Source organism: Acomys russatus, chromosome 17 (assembly GCF_903995435.1).
Source record: "Acomys russatus chromosome 17, mAcoRus1.1, whole genome shotgun sequence".
Lineage (NCBI taxonomy): Eukaryota > Metazoa > Chordata > Mammalia > Rodentia > Muridae > Acomys > Acomys russatus.
Genome location: NC_067153.1, coordinates 46048314 through 46065797, shown reverse-complemented (window position 1 = coordinate 46065797; position 17484 = coordinate 46048314). Strand labels below are relative to the sequence as shown.

General features: G+C 52.5%; 2 protein-coding genes across 3 annotated transcripts; one reads left to right on the top strand and one right to left on the bottom strand.

Moving 5' to 3' along the window:
* The first annotated feature begins 1355 nt into the window (after positions 1–1355).
* Mcat (malonyl-CoA-acyl carrier protein transacylase) lies at positions 1356–11085 on the top strand. Of its 2 annotated transcripts, XM_051160109.1 has the most exons (4): positions 1356–1811; positions 4613–4700; positions 7365–7582; positions 10427–11085. In XM_051160109.1, the coding sequence occupies exons 1-4, from the start codon at positions 1398–1400 to the stop codon at positions 10847–10849; spliced, it is 1143 nt and encodes a 380-aa protein (XP_051016066.1). In that variant the 5' UTR covers positions 1356–1397; the 3' UTR covers positions 10850–11085. The 2 variants fall into 2 exon arrangements, with proteins under 2 accessions (XP_051016066.1, XP_051016065.1); XM_051160108.1 differs by lacking the exon at positions 7365–7582 and having other exon boundaries at positions 10427–10605.
* A 1559-nt stretch (positions 11086–12644) lies between these two features.
* Positions 12645–15774, bottom strand: Bik (BCL2 interacting killer). Its single transcript, XM_051159413.1, has 4 exons — positions 15618–15774; positions 13709–13807; positions 13117–13234; positions 12645–12737 (listed from the first exon to the last, which is right to left on the bottom strand). Exons 1-4 carry the CDS (start codon positions 15770–15772, stop codon positions 12645–12647), a joined length of 465 nt encoding a protein of 154 aa, XP_051015370.1. The 5' UTR covers positions 15773–15774.
* Positions 15775–17484: the final 1710 nt, after the last annotated feature.

The following is a 17484-nucleotide window of genomic DNA, read 5'->3' as shown; positions in this document are numbered from 1 at the left end:
TGAGAACGTGAACTTAATTTCACTTTATGATCAAAATGGAGACTTGGAGGCAAAATGACTTCTGATATATTAAAAGCAACAGCAGGTGTTAACAGGGGAGCCACACTTACACTGGGAACTAAAGTAGGTCTCAATGAGGGGCTATAGAGTTTAAGCAGGTTAAGCAAGTTACAACAGCTCTTGCAGAGGACCTGAGTTCCATTCCCAGCACCGACATAAAGCCGCTGAAAATCCAAAATCGCCTATAGCTCCAGATCCAGAGGTTTCAATACCCTACACACACACACACACACACACACACACACACACACAGAGAGAGAGAGAGAGAGAGAGAGAGAGAGAGAGAGAGAGAGAGAGAGAGAATTAAAAATAGTCATGTGTGAGGGTGGCGCACACCTTTAGTCCCAGCTCTCAAGAGGCAGAGCCAGTCAGATATCTATGGGTTGGAGGCCAGCCTGGTCTACATAGTAAATTCCAGGTTACACAGGTCACTTGTGTGCGCGTGCCCTCTCTCTCTCTCTCTCTCTCTCTCTCTCTCTCTCTCTCTCTCTGTCCTTCTCTCTCTCTCTCTCTCTCTCTCTGTGTCTGTCTCTGTCTCTCTGTCTCTCTGTCTCTCTCTCTCTCTCTCTGTCTCTCTCTCTCTTTCTCTCTCTCTCTCTCTCTCTCTCTCTCTCTCTCTCTCTCTCTCTCTCTCTCTCTCTCTCTCTCTCTCTGTCTCTGTCTCTCTCTCTCTCACACACACACACAAATAAAACAAGACTGAACACCCTGAAATGCTTATTTGATTTTCTTCAAACTCAGTGAAATAGATGTGCTGATGTAGATTTCTGTGGACTGAGTGATACATCCCCTCAAAATTCCTATATTAATCCTTTATTCCCAGGGTGAGAGTGTTTAGAGATAGGGCCCTCGGAGAGTCGGGATGACTAGATCATTAGGTAGAACATTCATGAATTAGATTAATATCCTTAGATTAGAAGACACCCTCTGCAAGGCACGGTGGCGCATGGCTGTAATTCCAACAACCAGAGAAAACTTTTTGCTTAGTTCGCTTGGCAGAAGTATGGGCGAAAACAAAACAAGCAAACAAACAATGCGCAGGGTTCGCAGTACTCTTTTACATTCCACTGGACGGCGTCGCACAATTTAGTGCGTAAATACCTATTGAAGGCTCACTGTGGAATACTGTCTGGGGTTCCTGGCTGGAGAGGTTTAAGGAAACTAAAAAAATCACTTTTGCAAATGGTTTGAGAGCTGGGGTGGTTCAGTAACATAGGAACCTTTTTATTTCTGGTTGCCTAAGCGACCCGACAGGAACTAAACGAAGGACCGCACCGCTGCGCAGCCGCAGTGCGTCTCAGCCGCCGTGGTAACGAACACCGCCTCTGTGTTTCGCTATGAGCGCCCGGGTTGTTCGGGCCGCGTGGGCCTGGGGAACCTGGGGACGCCGCGCCGCTTCGAGCCTCCGGGAGCCGCCGCCGGATGCCGTGGACGTGGCGGAGCTGCTGCGGGACGCCAGCACGATCGAGGAGGGAGCCCAGGAAGCGGTGGCACGGCGGCCGCCCGCACGCTGCTCCGTGCTGCTCTTCCCCGGCCAGGGCAGCCAGGTGGTCGGCATGGGTGGCGGCCTGCTCCGCTTCCCGCGCGTGCGGCAGCTCTACGAGGCCGCGCACCGGGTGCTCGGCTACGATCTACTGGAGCTGTGCCTGCACGGGCCTCAGGAGGACCTGGACCGCACGGTGCACTGCCAGCCCGCCGTCTTCGTGGCTTCGCTGGCCGCCGTGGAGAAGCTACATCACCTGCAGCCGGCGGTGAGCCGAGAAGAGAGCGCCGGACCCCGCCTGCTGGGTCTCGCAGGGTCTCGGGGTCCTCAGTTTGGTTCCTACTGGTCCCCCTTCTGATCCTCAGTTCACACTTAACGCACTGAGTTAACATAGTACATTAAAGACGGTGTTAACATAGTACATTAATGATAAATGTATTGGGCTGGTGAGATGGCTCAGAAGTTAAGAGAACCTGGGTTTGGCTCCCTGCACTTACGTGGTGATTCACAACCATCCATAATGCCACTTCTATGGGATCCGAGGCCATTTTTCTGGCTTCTGTAGCTATCAGGTATGCACACTACGTGCACGTAACATACAAACAGGCAAAACATTCATTCACATAAGTCTCCCAGAGTTTCTCTGTGTAGCCCTGCCTGTCCTGGAATTCACTCTGTAGACCAGGCTGTTCTCGAACTCATGGAGGTCCACCTGCCTTTGACTACAGAGGACTGGGATAAAAGATGTATGCCACCACCACCCCGATCATACACATAGATAGGATTTCTCTGTGTGACTGCCCTGGAGACCAGGCTGGTCTCAAACTCAAAGAGATCCTCCTGCCTCTACTTGTTGAGTGCTGGAACTAAAGGCAGGTGCCACCACACCCGGCCACACACACACACACACACACACACAATTTTTTTTTTTTCTTGGGAGGGGCTAGAGAGATGGTTTAGCAGTTAAGAGCACTGGCTGCTCTTCCAGAGGACCCTGATTCAATTCCCAGCACGTACATAGCAGGTCACGACTGACTGTAACTCCAGTTCCAGAGGCTCTGGCACCCTCACATGGACATACATATAAGCAAAATACCAATGCACATAAAAACAATTTTTTTTTTAAATTTTGGTGTTTCGAGACAGGGTTTCTCTGGGTAGCTTTGGCTGTTCTGGAACTTACTCTGTAGACCAGGCTGGCCTTGAACTCGCAGTGATCCACCTGCCTCTGCTTCCCCAGTCCTAGGATCAAAGGTGTGAGACACCATGCCCAGCAGGGCTGTGATTTTAAATGAGATTGAGTTGCTGGAGTAGTTATTAAATGTTAAGATTTTTTTTTTCCTGTTTTGTTTGTTTTGGTTTTTTGAGCCAGGGTTTCTCTGTGTAGCCTTGGCTGTCCTGGACTTGCTTTGTAGACCAGGCTGGCCTCAAACTCACAGGGATCTGCCTGCCTCTGCCTCCTAAGTGCTGGGACTAAAGGCGTGGGCACCACGCCTGGCTAAGATTTATTTTATGTATGGTTGTTTTGCAGGGATGTCTGTGCGCCACATGCATAACTAGTGTCCTCAGGGTCCACAAGGGGACGCTGCTGGGATTGGAGTTAAAAGACAATTTGTAACCTGCTGGGAATCAAAGCTGGTTCTCTAGAACAGCTGGTACTCTTAACTGCTGAGCCATCCATCTCTCTATCACTTTTTAAATGATTTTTTAAAGATGACTTCTTTAAATGAAAGGGCCTAAGAAGATGACATGAGGGGCTGCAGAGCTGGCTCAGCCATTAAAAGTGTTTACTGCTCTTTTAGAAGTCAGTTTTAGTCCCCAGGACCCTGGCTTACAGATGCCTGTAACTCAAGTTCCAAGGAATCCATTGCCCTCTCCTGGCCTCCACTGGCACGTGCGCGCGCACGCGCGCGCGCGCGCGCGCACACACACACACATACACAGAGAGAGAGGGAGGGAGGGAGGGAGGGAGGGAGGGAGAGAGAGAGGGAGGGAGGGAGAGAGAGAGGGAGGGAGAGAGAGAAATACAATCTTTAAAGAAAACACATTAAGAGGAGGTGCCAGGCTTAGAGGTGCATACCTATAATCTCAACACTCAGGAGGCAGATCTCTCTGAGTTCCAAGTCAGTCAGGGCTACAGAGTGAGAGCCTGTCTAAAAAGACGGGAGGACGTGGCATGACATATACCAGAGCACATGACTTCACTTGCTGTTGAGATGGAGGAATTCCGGGACAGTACATGTTGACCCCTGGTGAGACCCTCTGTTCCAACGTTCACAGCCACCTTGTAAGTGTTAGGAGTGACAGGGGCTCAGAGTTACAGCAGGAGTGTGGTCCTGTGGCACATTCACTCAGCGCTTACGCTGGGCCAAGCCTGTGCTGGGACTTTATACTAGCAGTACCTCCTTATGTTAACAGTAGTGCAAAGCAGGCCTGGGGACTAAACCCAGCTCTCTGTGGCCTGGAAAAATCATACATGTTTTAAAATATCATTTAATTTTATTCCATGTGCATTGCTGTATTATCTGCATCCATGTCTCTGAGGGTGTCAGAGCCTCTGAAAGTCATTACAACCAGCTGTGAGCTGCTGGGAATTGATCCAGGGTTCTCTGGAAGAGCAGCCAGTGCTTTTAACCTCTGAGCCATCTCTCTAGCCGCCAGAAAGTCAGGTGCTTAATGCTTGTTCTTTTGTTCAGGAACATGGAAAAGGTGAACTGTAACGCAGCTGTACTAGCGCTGAACTCAAAACCCTTTAGCTTCAGCCCCCTCGCCCCCCCCCCTGCTGTGGTTACAGCCGTGAGTGGCATAGGCAGTGTGCATGTAACTTCTGTACCTCATGTGTCCAAGAAGCCACTCTGGGCAGAGGAAAAAGGATCCGGAGCGCTGGCTCATGGTGTCCCTAGGGTCGGTTTTAGCCTGCCTTGCTAGGCAAGCCCCTCATCAGTAAAGCGGGAATAGGAGTCCAGTAGAATCGGCTCACGGTGACACTTACCTGTCCTGCTTGGGTGCCTATCCCAGGCCTGAGCTCATCCCGAGGATTGAGCCTCATGTTCTGCTCTGTCTCCGCAGGTCATCGAGAACTGTGTTGCTGCGGCTGGGTTCAGCGTGGGCGAGTTTGCAGCCCTTGTGTTTGCCGGAGCCATGGAGTTTTCTGAAGGTACACAAGGAGCATGGCTGGTGCAGGGTGTGTTCCTGCTGGGCTCTGTGGGCAGCCCACTCTGCAGATGACACTGGAGCTCAAGGCCAGATTCCACTGATCCCCTTTGAAGTCTGAAGCATTCGATGCTAGCATGCGCGCATGTGTGTGATCTCATGAGGTCTCTTCCTTTGACTGCCTTCCTTCACTGCCCTCTGTGTTATTATTTCTTCTCCTTCTTCTTTTTCTCCTCCTCCTTCTCCCCCTCCTTCTCCTTCTTCCTCTTCTTTTATGATTTATTTATTTATTTAATGTGTATGAATGCTCTGTCTGCATGTATACCTGCAGGCCAGAAGAGGCATTAGATCACATTATAGATGGTTGTGAGCCACCATGTGGTTGCTGGGAATTGAACTCAGGACCTCTGGAAGAGCAGCCAGTGCTTTTAACTGCAGAGCCACCTCTCCAGCCCCTGCATTCTTCTTTAATTACATAAAATACAATTGTGCATGAGTGTGCATGTGTGTATATGTGTGTGCATGCATATGCCTCAGTGTATGTGAGGATATCAAAGGACAATTTTTGTTTGTTTGTTTTTATTTTTTGGACACGATTTCTCTATGTTATCTTGGCTGTCCTGGGCTTGCTTTGTAGACCAGGCTGGCCTCGAACTCATAGCGATCCGCCTGCTCTGCCTCCAGAGTGCTGGGATTAATAGCATGCCTACGGGGGGTAATGGAAGAGGAAATGGCAATGAGGTATTCTTGAGTGAGCCATGCTGGGCATTGAACCTATGGCCTCAAGCATGCTAGGCAAGCACCCTGCCACTGAGCTACATCTCCAGCCCAGTGCTGTTTTTAAAAGCGTATTAGTCATGGAAGGGCTAGCAATGTTTCCATGTCCTACTGAAAGCATTAGCTTTGTAGTTCAGTGTGTGCAGTTTGCAGAATGACGCTGCAGTCACAGATGTGTGCTGAATATTTTTGTGTGGCATGTGTCATAACCCTTGCATCACCACTCACGTGGGTGATGTCCACACATACTCTCTATCCTACAGTGTGTCTTCTGCCTCCTGTCACAGTTCTACATGTGTGTGTCCCACAGTTGCCTGGGGCACAGAGTTGTAAATCCCACACAGATATACCCAAGTGCTGAGTGAGTGCTATGCATGGAGAAGAGCGTGGGGCTTGCCCCTCGGGTTCTCTGTCTTCAGTCAAACCCCAGGCAGTGCTGTGTCTCTCCTTGTTCCTGTCAGCCTATCTTGCACAAGGAACAGACATGGGGGAGGCCAGGAGCGCTGTCATAGCCCTTCCTCTATGTTTCAGCCTTGGAGCTGCTTGCCTGGGTACAGCCTGTCAGCACCCTTTACCTGAGCCCATTTCTACCTCCTGCGGTGGCAGTGCTGAGTCGCATGCTCTACTTGGGTTTCCTGCCTGGTTTATGACAGCCATGATTTATGTTGTCCATGTATGTAGTTTTACAGCCACCTGTGTGTCTGCTGGTCTTGCTTGTCCTCTTGAGTCTCTCCTAAGAGCAAGTGCCATTTTCTTTTCTTTCTTTCTTTCTTTCTTTTTTTTTTTTTTTTTTTTTTTTTTTTTTTTTTTTTTTTGAGACAAGGTTTCTCTGTGTGGCCTTGGCTGTCCTGGACTCTCTTTATAGACCAGGCTGGCCTTGAACTCACAGACATCCGCCTGCCTCTGCATCTTGAGTGCTGGGATTAAAGGTATGCACCACCATGCCTGGCCACATGTGCCATTTTCAGTAGCATCCCAGGAAGAATGCATGCCACTGTCCCAGATTACTAGCTGAAAGGTGAGCCTAAAGCTGTGGCTCCAAGTCTGTCCTCCCTGCCCCTCCCTGGACTCCAAAGCAGCCACACTGGTGTTTGGGGTTCTCCTGAGCATTGTAGGGTGCTCCTTATAGCAGGTCCCCTGGTCTCTGCCCTTCATTGTCAATCAGATGTCTCACAGTTGCGACAACCAACTAGGCAGGAAGCTCCTTGAGTTAAAGGTTTATCTATTTGTATGTGTGCCTGTACTTGCATGAGGGTATGCGTGCCATGTGTGTGCAGTGCCTAGGCATGGATTCCCTGGGACTGGAGTTGCAGGCAGTTGTCAGATGTCTCCATGTGGGTGATGAGAGCAGAATCCTAGTCCTCTGCAAGAACACAGGCACTCTTAAACACTGAGGCAGTTTTCCAGCCCAAGTTATTTGAGTTAATATAGTGAGCATCCTGCTTTTCACATTTGCTTCCCTTCCCCCCGCCCCTTTCTCTCTCTGGTTGTGTGCACATGTGTGTGCAGGTAGGCAGACCTGTGTCTGTGCACTAACAGAGCCTGGAGAAGAACAGTGTGTGTCTTATCCCTCATTCCTCTGAGACATTCTCTTCCTGACCTGGGAGCTAGGCTGGCGGTCTCTGCTTCTGCCCCACCCTCCCACTTTGCTGGGTTAGAGACTTACATTGCTATACTTAACTTTTTATGTGGGTGCTAGGGATTTGAGCTCAAATTGATCCTATGCAGTAAGTGTCCAGCATACGCTGGGCATGACCACTCAGTGCTCAGCTAAAGATAATTAGAGCTCTGGCCCCAGAGCTGGAGCCAGCACCACTGTCACTATTTCCCTTGATGATGGCTCAACCTCGATTTCACAGTTGGACTTCCAACCACACTTTTCTCTGGATAGGTCTGTATGCAGTGAAGGTCCGAGCCGAAGCTATGCAAGAAGCATCAGATGCTGTTCCTAGCGGGATGCTGTCTGTCCTTGGCCAGCGTCAGTCCAACTTCTCCTTTGCCTGCATGGAAGCCCGGGAGCACTGCAAATCTTTGGGAATAGAGAACCCGGTGTGCCAGGTGTCCAACTACCTCTTTCCTGATTGCAGGGTCATCTCAGGACACCTTGAGGTTAGTGTTGATGGGAGAAACCCTCACAGGCTCCAGTCTGTGTGGAGCAGGGAGTCAGTGCACCCCTGTGATGTCCTAGTAGGAGAGTGGGTGCCTTGCTGAGCATGGTCTGGAGAAATCTCCTGAGGGCCAAGGGCTTGTGTGACAGAGTGAGCACTGCAGAGGCAAGCAGAAGCCAGGATATCGCCTGCTGCCCTGCAGACAGGGCGATTCTGAACCAGTCTTCCAGGCCAACCGGTTACATGGTACCGCCCTATCTCAAAAACCCAACCAACCAACCAACAAAACTGCACACACACACAGTTCTTTGCCACTAAACCCACATTCTTATTCTGGTGGTTCCCTCACTTGGCCAGTCATTTTGTCTCCACTCTCTGGGTCACCTTTGCTGGGTGTAATCAAATACCTCTGAACCTATGAGCACCACAGCCTCTTGGTGACATACTGTTATGGTAGAGGGTCACCATACCCACCCCCGTGAGTAGTGTAAGTGGCTCAGGAGGCCCTGGCAGGCAGAACTCTGCTCTACCACATGAAGTCTGTATACTGTGCCTGGGGACCCTGGCTAAGAAGCCAAGTACTAAAGTAGCCTTGGTACGCTATTGCAAAAGGCTCAGGTGAAGGCTGGGGTTTCACTGAGCGGGGAGCCCCATTCCCAGCAACCGATATAGGAAAAGCTCCTTCGCCTTCAGCAGTAAGTAGAACTAGAGCTTCATAGAGGCACCTTCTGGATCTAGAGACTGTGGCCTTGCTGCCATGGCAACCCTGCCTGAGAAGCACTTGGGGACCACATGCCGTAAGAAGTGTCATTGAGCAGCTGTCTGCATCATTGCCTGCATGAGGTCAAATTTAGGTGTGGTAGAGAGGACGGTGGTATGAGTCAGTCTCCCAGTCCTGAGGTGTGTCCTCAGTGGGTGCAGAAGCACTGGGGTTGAAAAAGGACTGGAAACAGTAATGGCAGCCAACCCGGACCTCTCATGGCATGGAGCACACACCTGCTCTGCCAGGCTCTGTGGCAGCGATTGTCACCCTGAGGCTGACTGCTGGGTCAGATTGGAAGTTAGGACTAAAGACAGGAAGGAGTTTGGTGTTCATTGGTTAGATGCCCCATTACCATGCCCAGGAGAGCAGTGTGCATTCGTGAGGAAGTGGGGCACAGAGATGACCAACAGGGAGAGCAGCACCTTCTTAACTGAGCATGGGTAACTGCAGTGTAATTACAGTGGGGGTGTGGTGTGAGAGCCTGAGAACCTCTGACCTGACCATTGTGCTCTGTCCAAGCTCAGCTCTCGTCATCGCCTGAGGGTAACTTACACATTCATAGACGAGGAAACCAAGGCCCATCCCAACTGCCACTGAACGGGCCTGGGAACGGGGTGCAGAGTGGGTGGTCTTCCCGCCAGAAAGCCTCTCAGCAGGCCTGGCTGTGACCCAGAAGAATGTGCACCAACTGAAACATCTTTGCAGATTCTGTGGTTTGCACAAAGCAGCGTGCTTGGACTATTGGCTCCTGATGCCATTTAAACTGAGGGGCCCTTGGTCAAGGTTTTTGGCTGAAGTGAAACCCTCTTTTTTTCTGTAGAGAGACTCAAATAGACACCGGCACCTGGGGCTCAAAGGACAAGGAGCTGGCGATGTGGGCTTGGGTCTTCCTCTGAGGTCCTGTCATGCAGGCAGTGTAGAGAGGCATGGAGCAATCAGCAGGAAACAGGATTCTGGACTGAAACTAATATGTATGCTAGGTGCCACTGGCTCCTCCAGATGCTCTGTACAAACCCTCCCCCCTTTTAAGATTTATTTTTGCCAGGCAGGGTAGCGCACACCTTTAATCCCAGCACCTGGGAGGCAGAGGCAAGTGGATCTTTGTGAATTTGAGGCCAGCCTGGTCTACATACTATGTGATCCAGGACAGCCAAGGCCGTATATACAGATCCCTGTCTCCAAATGAAAAACAGTACTTACCTTGAAGTGTGTGTGTGTGTGTGTGTGTGTGTGTGTGTGTGTGTGTGTGTGTGTGTGTGTGTTGGATCCCCTGAAACTGCAGTTACAGTTGTGAGCTGCCATACATGCGTGTTGGGAACTGAATTCAGGTCCTTTGCTAGAGCAATGTGTGCTCTTAACTGATGAGCTGTCACCCAGCCTGTCTCTGCATTGTAGCTGAACAGCAGCCTTTTGGAGCGAATTAACTTGTGCCATTTCAGAGGTGATGAAGATGGTTAGAGCCACCACACTGGTCAATTGTAGGCCAAGACAGACTATATTTCTACTTAAGAGCCATGGCCACTTTTCAGTTGGGGCAGGTGAAAGAGTGAACTAAGATTATAGCTGAAGGGCTTGTGGGCTACATGTGGTGATGCACACCTTGTAGTCCCAGCACTCGGGAAGCTGAGACAGGAGATTGTGATTCCAAAGCTAGCCTGGGCTCTGTACCATGGCCTTGTCTCAAAACAACTAAGGGTTAGCCGGGCGTGGTGGTGCATGCTTTTAATCCCAGCAGTTGGGAGGTAGAGGCAAGTGGATCTCTGTGAGTTCAAGGCCAGCCAGGTCTACAAAATGAGTCTAGGACAGCAAAGGCTACACAGAGAGACCCTGTCTCAAAAAAACAAAACAAACAAAAAACCAAGGGCTGAGGGTGGAACTCAAGAGTGGAAGTCTTGCTTTGCATACACAGACCTCTGGGTTCTGTCAGAGCAACACACACTCACATGCTTGCATGCTCACATGTACACCAAGTCCCATGGGTTCCGTCCCAGTGACATACACACATAGCTGTGTATAGCGCAAGGATGCCAGCAACAGCTGGAACCTTTGCGCCTGTGAGATTCCTCTTGTTTTTCCCTCCAGGCCCTGCAGTTTCTCCGGAAGAATTCTGCTAAGTATCACTTCAGGCGCACGAAGATGCTGCCGGTGAGCGGCGGCTTCCATACCTGCCTCATGGAGCCAGCTGTGGAGCCCCTGGTGAACATCCTAGGCTCGATTAACATCAAGAAGCCGCTGGTTGCTGTCCACTCCAATGTCAGTGGGCATAAATACATGCACCCGCAGCACATCCGGAAGCTGCTGGGGCAGCAGGTGGTGTCTCCAGTGAAGTGGGAGCAGACGATGCACTCTATCTATGAGCGGAAGAAGGGCACCGAGTTCCCCAGCACCTTTGAGGTGGGCCCTGGGCAGCAGCTGGGGAGCATCCTGAAGAGCTGCAACAGGCAGGCGTGGAAGTCCTACAGCCACGTGGATGTGATGCAGTCCAGCACAAACCCTGACCTCTGAGGGCCTTGAGGACACTGGTCACTGCAGCCTCAGTTGTGGCTAAGGCTTCCCTCAGAGCTTAGCCCTTGTGTGCCAGTGTGTGGCTCAGCCCATCCTCCACCTGACAAGACATCTGGCTGCTCGGGGAAAGAGTTCCTACAGACTCCTGCCCAGCCTGCTGCTGCTCTGCCTCTGTACCCAGCCATGCCCCTCAGTGATGCCAGGAAGGGCTAGCCTGGGGTAACCTTAGACTTGCTCCGTGGATACTGTGGATACATTACTTGGCTTCAAGTCAGGCATGTTGCCAGAGGGGCTTCTCAGCCTCTCGTGACATGCTGCCCACCCTGGGCCGAGACTTTTAGCTCCTTCGCTCCTTTGGCCTTGACTGTCTGGTGGCCTTCACAGCCACTTTGTCCTCTCCTCACTCGACAGCTGGATGATTGAGTTCCATATGCCATACATATCCAAGGAGCACATATTAAGTGCCTGCTGTATGCCCTAGAGTGGGTGGTCCCTGGTAGAACTTGGAACATGGTGTAAGGTGTGGGATGTGTCTGGGCAGGAAGGCTGGCTGAGGACCCTGACCTCCCTAGGCCAGCCCCAGTTCATCCCCACGGAGCTATCCATGGGACAGTGGTCACTGCATTGTCAGCTGTGTCTGGCTTCCCTCAGACTGCAGCCTGCTCCACAGCAGGAGTGCAGTGAAGCTCCTGGGAAGACACATAATAAACACGAGCCATCCTCAGCTGCCGGCTGGCTTTCTCATTCCGAGGTGAGTCCTGGGAATGAAGCCATGAGCTTGTTTTGTTGGTGGGGAGCCTGGGCCTAATCCGGATAGACTGCTCAGCGGGGCTCTCAGCCTCTGGACAGGACCTGTGCCACGGCCAACTGGCCAACTGTCCTGTTCTTGTGCAACTGTCCCTGGTCCTGGCCAGTGGTACTTACAGGCCTTGTGACCTCCAAAGTGCCCCACTCCGAGTAAGCACGTCTGTCCTAGCTGAGGCTGGCAAATGGCCTTAGCTCCTGAGTTGGCACCAAGCAGGCAGTGCAGCCCACCTGTAAATGAGGGCTGTGGAAAGCAGTCAGCATTTGCGGGGGACTGCTCCTGTGGTCGCCTCCATAGGTCCTGGGTCTGGAGCACCTCTGCCTGTCTATGGAGCAGGTGCCACCTTCTCAGATGCTCGGGCTCCAGTGAGCCCAGCATGAGGGCAGCTGTCTTACAGACCTGAACCAGGGCATCCCATAACCGCACACAGGGTGTGGTCGCATGACAGGGCTCAGACAATCCCAGTCACCTCAGGGAAGTTGCCCTGCTGTCTCAGAACCTCCATCCCAGCAGGCCCAAGTCAGCCACCTAACTTGGCCCCTGGTCTTGCTGAGGGGAGTGGTGAGTGAAGATTCTCAGACTGGCTGGAAACAATTTATTGAACTCTCCTAGAAACAGCACTTTATTGAACTCTCCACCCCATAGGAATCTAGTCCAGTAGATTCTCTGCCTCAAAGCTTCACAGACAGGGGTGTGGCCAGCACTCCCCCCACTGGTGACCACAGGACCAGCCTGCCAAGAGGAAGGCAGGCAGGGGTCAGAGAGAGGGGCCAGCCAGGCCTCAGGGGCATTTAGCCAGTAACGCCCCTGAGGTATAGTGAATTCATTTGCCTTACAAAAACCCAGAAAAACCTGTATGAAATCTCAGCACTATCCTAGTTAAATATTAAAAAAAAAAAGGGGGGGGGAACAGTCAGAAAACACCCCGTTAGGGTGCCGGCACCTCTGGGGGGGTTGAGGGGCAGGGGCCTGCCCTGCCCCCGCTGGACCTCACTGAAGCTGCAAATGCCAGGCCTCACCCAGCAGCAAGAGGACCAATAGCACCATGGGAAACAGCTGTCTGCGGGACTGGTTGGGAGACACCTGTGGGACCAAGAGAGAGAGAAGAGTGAGGCCCAGTGACTGCCCTGGGTGAGGAGACTCTATGTACAACTGGGGGGATCTGGGACACAGTGCAAATAAGGGCATTCAGCCAGTGGGGGTGAGCAGGGGAGGCGACCCTGAGACTACGGCTGAGGGTCCTCTCTGCCAGAGGAAGGCTCCCTGCAGGAGGGCCAAAAAGCACTGTTGAGTGTGTACTTGAACCTTCGTGACTTCACCAGCCAGGCAAGCAGCTGCTGCATACACTAAGACTGCTAGGATGGGACAGATGCAGAGAGAGGCAGGGATGAAGCTGTAGAGAGGGGTGGAAACCGGCCAACAAGACAGCACAGCTGAGGACAAGAGGCTTCAAGGCTCTTACCCAGCCGCCAGGAATTAGGACTCTCCAGGACCAGATGTTTTCCCTCAGGTTGGCGAAGCCGCGAATCAAGCGTCTGAAAATGCCCCTGACGCCTGTCTGGCTGTAGGTGGTAGCGAGTCTATTAGACATGAGATAAGCAAGGCGGTTACTGGAGCAGCAGCTACTGGAAGCCTACGTGTGTGACCCACATAGCATGGCCACAGAGAGCCTCTCTGCCCCTTGGCACCCCGTTCTCTCCACTAAGAAAGGCGTCTCTCCCTAGGCCTAGGTCTCTGCCCAGAGCCAGCCACAAGGAGCATCCCACACTCAGAACAAGTTGCTGCCTACACCTGTCCTGGGTGATCAATGGAAGGGCTGCCTCTGGGGCCAAGTCCACTCTAAGTTGGGATCTCTCAGGACTGTACAGCTTGATGAGGGACATAGGAAGGTCCTAGGTGGCGCCTGATCTACAACTGCTAAGGCCAAAGGGAAGGTTGGGGGACCCAGGTGGGGGCTGGGAAGCAAGGGGTTTCAACCTTGCCTGGGAGCTCCCACACTCTTCCAAGATTTGCGGGGCTCCCTTGGTCTGGCTCCGACCCAGGCAGCTGGGTACCTGTACATGGCAATCTCAGGCAGCTGGGCCAGACGGGGACTCCGCAAACACAGGTCCATCTCATCACCGATGTAGGCCAGCCTCAGGGCCACCTGGTTTCTGCAGGAAGGCACAGGGCAGTTTGGTGTGGTTATGCTGCGGAGGCCTTACCACCCAGCCAGCCCGCCGGTTCCTATGGGACTCAGGGCCTAGGGAGTGGAGCACAGTGGGATGCTAGGGGCCAGCAGCAAACCTTCTTTTTTTTTTTTTTTGGTTTTTTGAGACAGGGTTTCTCTGTGTAGCCTTGGCCATCATGGACTCGCTTTGTAGACCAGGCTGGCCTCGAACTCACAGCGATCCGCCTGCCTCTGCCTCCCGAGTGCTGGGATTAAAGGCGTGCGCCACCACGCCCGGCTAGCAAACCTTCTTGGTGTCCCTCTCATCCATGGGTTCACTTTGGAGTAAAAGCCATTTCAAATGTGCCCCTGCAGGATAGGTCACAGGCCACTGGGACATGAGGCAGAGGGGCCAACCGAGGGCCTATCCCATCCCATACCACATATATGCCTCTTGCGGAAGTCAGACATTAGTAGTAGGAATGTCTCGTTAACATGCCTGGAAATCTGGACGACCTAACCCGGAACAACTTCACCACCTGAACTTTCTCCCTAGAGAATCTTGGGAAGGGCTTGCCTGGTGGGCTTTGCTAATAACAGTGAATTGGTGGGGACGAGCAGGTGGGGGTGCTCTGAGCCCCCTCCAGTTGATTTCCTACAGGGTCTCAGTGTATCCTCCTACTCCACGTCCCTGGTTCCCAGTCCTGAAACACTTGTGTCCACACCTTCCCCAGATGGAGAGTGGTTGACAGCGCCTTGCCTAGCAACACTCGCTAAACCAAATTCCCAAATGAGCCAGGCGTGGTGGTGCGTGACTTCAATTTAAAGAAAATCTCGGGGCTGGAGAAATGGCTCAGCAGGGAAAAAGCCCATGTTGCTCTCGCAGAAGATATGACTGTTTACAACCATCTCTAACTCTAGTTCCAGGGGATACAGCACCCCCTTCTGAGTTCAGCCACCACCAGGTATGTACATACTGCACAGGCATAATGTGCAGGCAAGCACTCGTGCACCTAAGTCTTTTATAAAATTCAAGTTCTCCCGTGAAACAGGAGATGAACTCGTGTGGTGAATGCATGGACACACAGTGAAACCAGTCTGCCTGAGCCTTTTCTGGGATTTGCCCGCACATTCCACTCCAGTGACTCAGCAGCTCACTGGAAAGTCCCTGCACAGAGGCCCTCAGGGGCCACCTGCACCACCTACCCACTGTCCCAGGCCAGTTCCTGATTCTGATGGTGACAAGGGTGGGAGGAGCCCCGGAAGGTTGGCAACCGGGTTGAGAGGTTTTGGTCCCATCTATACCCTGGGAGACCCCAGGAAAACACTGTCCCAGGCTCCACCTCACTCAGGAATGGAGCAGAAAGTAAGGCGGCAGGCAATCAAATAGTCCCAGCCTAATTCCACACCCAGAGTGGTAGAGAGCCCTGAAACTGAGGGTACACACGGAGAGCCTGGGCTGACCTGCCTATGTGCACAGACTAGTTCTGGCCAGTATGGCTGCTTTCTTTCTGCTGGGAAGTGAGTGGGTCTCATAGCCCAAGCAGGGAGGGCCCCTGCCTTCCCCATCTGGACAGAGAGGCAATGACAGACATGGCCCCTGCTAGTGAAACGAGATGGCCCAGGTTCAGGCTGCAATATGCTGGTCTTGACACCCCGGAAACACACTGTTGTGAGCCTCGTGCGACTGAGGAGCACCTTCAGGGGTGCCCTGTTCTCTCTCACCCTGCTTTCTCACCCCTCCCTCACCCCTCAGGATAGAAGGTGCTGTTTCAACCCCTGCCCAGAGGAGGGCACTGGGGACGGAGCCCTACCTGCCCTCCAGGCACTCCATGAGGTCCAAGTCTCTCACAAGACTAAGGTTTTCTCCCCCTGCAGTCTCCTTCATGCTGGGAGCCCCAGAGGCCATTGGAGGTTGGGGGACCTGGTCCTGCAGGAGAGTCTTGATGAGGTCTGTGGCCTCCGACATGTCTTCTGTGGGATAAAATAGGCTTGAGTGTGACTTGTTCTCCAGAACTATGCATGGTGGCTGCTGAGACTCAGAACAAAGCAGGCGCTTGGTATATGGGGTACAGGGATCCCATGAGGACCATAAGGCCTTGGAACATGAGCGTTCCCCGCCCTCCTCTCCCCTAGTTGAGTCACAGAAACCAGAGCTGCTTCCACCAAGGCCACTCAGGCAAGCTGGACTATCTTTCCCAAAGCAGGCCACAAAAGCTTCTGGTCCTCTGTCCTTGACCGCTGAAGACCAGGAAGCCCATGGAATCTGAGTAGACTCCTCCCCACTGTCCCTCCACCCCCAGTCTGTCACAGAGCCTGAGAATGCTGTCTGGCCAGCACAGCTCTGCCCAGTCACCAGACCTGAGCAGCAAAGTCATGAGCTTAGCCCATGAAGCGCTTCACCATGCAAGCACGAGAGCCTGAGTTAAATTCTGCAGAATGCAAGATGGTGCCACATGCCTGGAGCCCCAGTGCCAGGGAGCTGCAAACAGGGTCCCTGGGGTTTGCTGGCCAGGCAATGCAGCTTCATCAGTGAGCCCCGGGTTCCAGATCCTGTTGCAGAAATCCAAGTCAGTGCTAGACGCACGCCTCAGCCGATTAGAGTGTATACTGCTCTTGCAGAGGACCAGAGTTTGATTCCCAGCATCTACATTGGCAGCTCACAACCCCTTATAAACTCCAGCTCCAGGGGCGTCAGAAACCCTCTTTTGCCCTCCAAGGGCACCCGCACTCTCATGCATATACCCACACAACCCCCTCACACACAATTACAAATAAATCTTGGCGGGGGGGAACCAAGATGGACAGCTCTTAGGGAAACAGCACCCAATGTTGACCTCTGGCCTCCACATGTGTGCAAGCACATGTACATGCACACACATATGCATGCCTACCCACACATAACATGCATACACACAAAAAGTTCCCCATGTCTTCAGGTCTTCATAACTAAAGGCTCCCCTGAGCTAGAGAAAGTGGCTGTCACTTTCCTCTCTCTGACCACAGAAGCACGGGCCGTGACCCTTGTAATGAGAGGAAATATCAGGCTCTGCTGCCCCATACCTAAGATAACCTTCCTGTCTCTGTGGCTATTTCTTCTGAGCTGCTGGGCCAACCTCCAACTCTCCAGCCCCAGCCCCCTCCAGAGTCCTGCTCCACACAGGCTGTGCGCCTCAGAAGGTCACCAAGTCCTGGGGTCTCTGCCGTGAGAGGATGCTCAGAGCCTCTGTCCCTGGGGACAGAGACAAGTCCAGGCACCCCTCCCCACACAGCAAGCTCCCGAGGAGGGCGACTCCTTGGCCCTGCCCTTTATGAAGAGCACACACCTAGTGGGGTTTGCTGTTTCTGTCCTGTACCTGTACCTCATGGAAGATAAAGCTAGGACAGTCTGTCATGGCCGAGCTACACCTCCAGCCTTGCGCTCTACAGTCACTTATTTGTTTATTCATTATTTCCTTAGTTTCAGTGTGGGGGGCATAATGGAAGGGGGCCCATGCCACACTGTACACACAGATGTGCAACTCTGTGGAGTTGGTGCTCTCTTTCCACCTTCATATGACTTCTAGGAATAAAACTCAGGTCGCACCTTACCCACTAAGCCACCTCGCAGACCTTCAACAACCCCCTTTGGTTTTTCTGAGACAGGCCTTGGCTGTCCTAGACTTGCTTTGTAGACCAGGC

What these genes read in the sequence shown, in the direction of transcription:
- Mcat (XM_051160109.1), top strand. Translation starts at nt 1,398, where the DNA reads ATGAGCGCCCGGGTTGTTCGGGCCGCGTGGGCCTGGGGAACCTGGGGA. An exon ending in TACATCACCTGCAGCCGGCG is followed by an intron (nt 1,812 to 4,612) that starts GTGAGCCGAGAA and finishes CTGTCTCCGCAG; the next exon opens with GTCATCGAGAACTGTGTTGC. An exon ending in AGCCATGGAGTTTTCTGAAG is followed by an intron (nt 4,701 to 7,364) that starts GTACACAAGGAG and finishes TTCTCTGGATAG; the next exon opens with GTCTGTATGCAGTGAAGGTC.
- Bik (XM_051159413.1), bottom strand. Translation starts at nt 15,772, where the DNA reads ATGTCGGAGGCCACAGACCTCATCAAGACTCTCCTGCAGGACCAGGTC. An exon ending in CCTGAGATTGCCATGTACAG is followed by an intron (nt 13,235 to 13,708) that starts GTACCCAGCTGC and finishes CATGTCTAATAG; the next exon opens with ACTCGCTACCACCTACAGCC. An exon ending in TCCTAATTCCTGGCGGCTGG is followed by an intron (nt 12,738 to 13,116) that starts GTAAGAGCCTTG and finishes TTGGTCCCACAG; the next exon opens with GTGTCTCCCAACCAGTCCCG.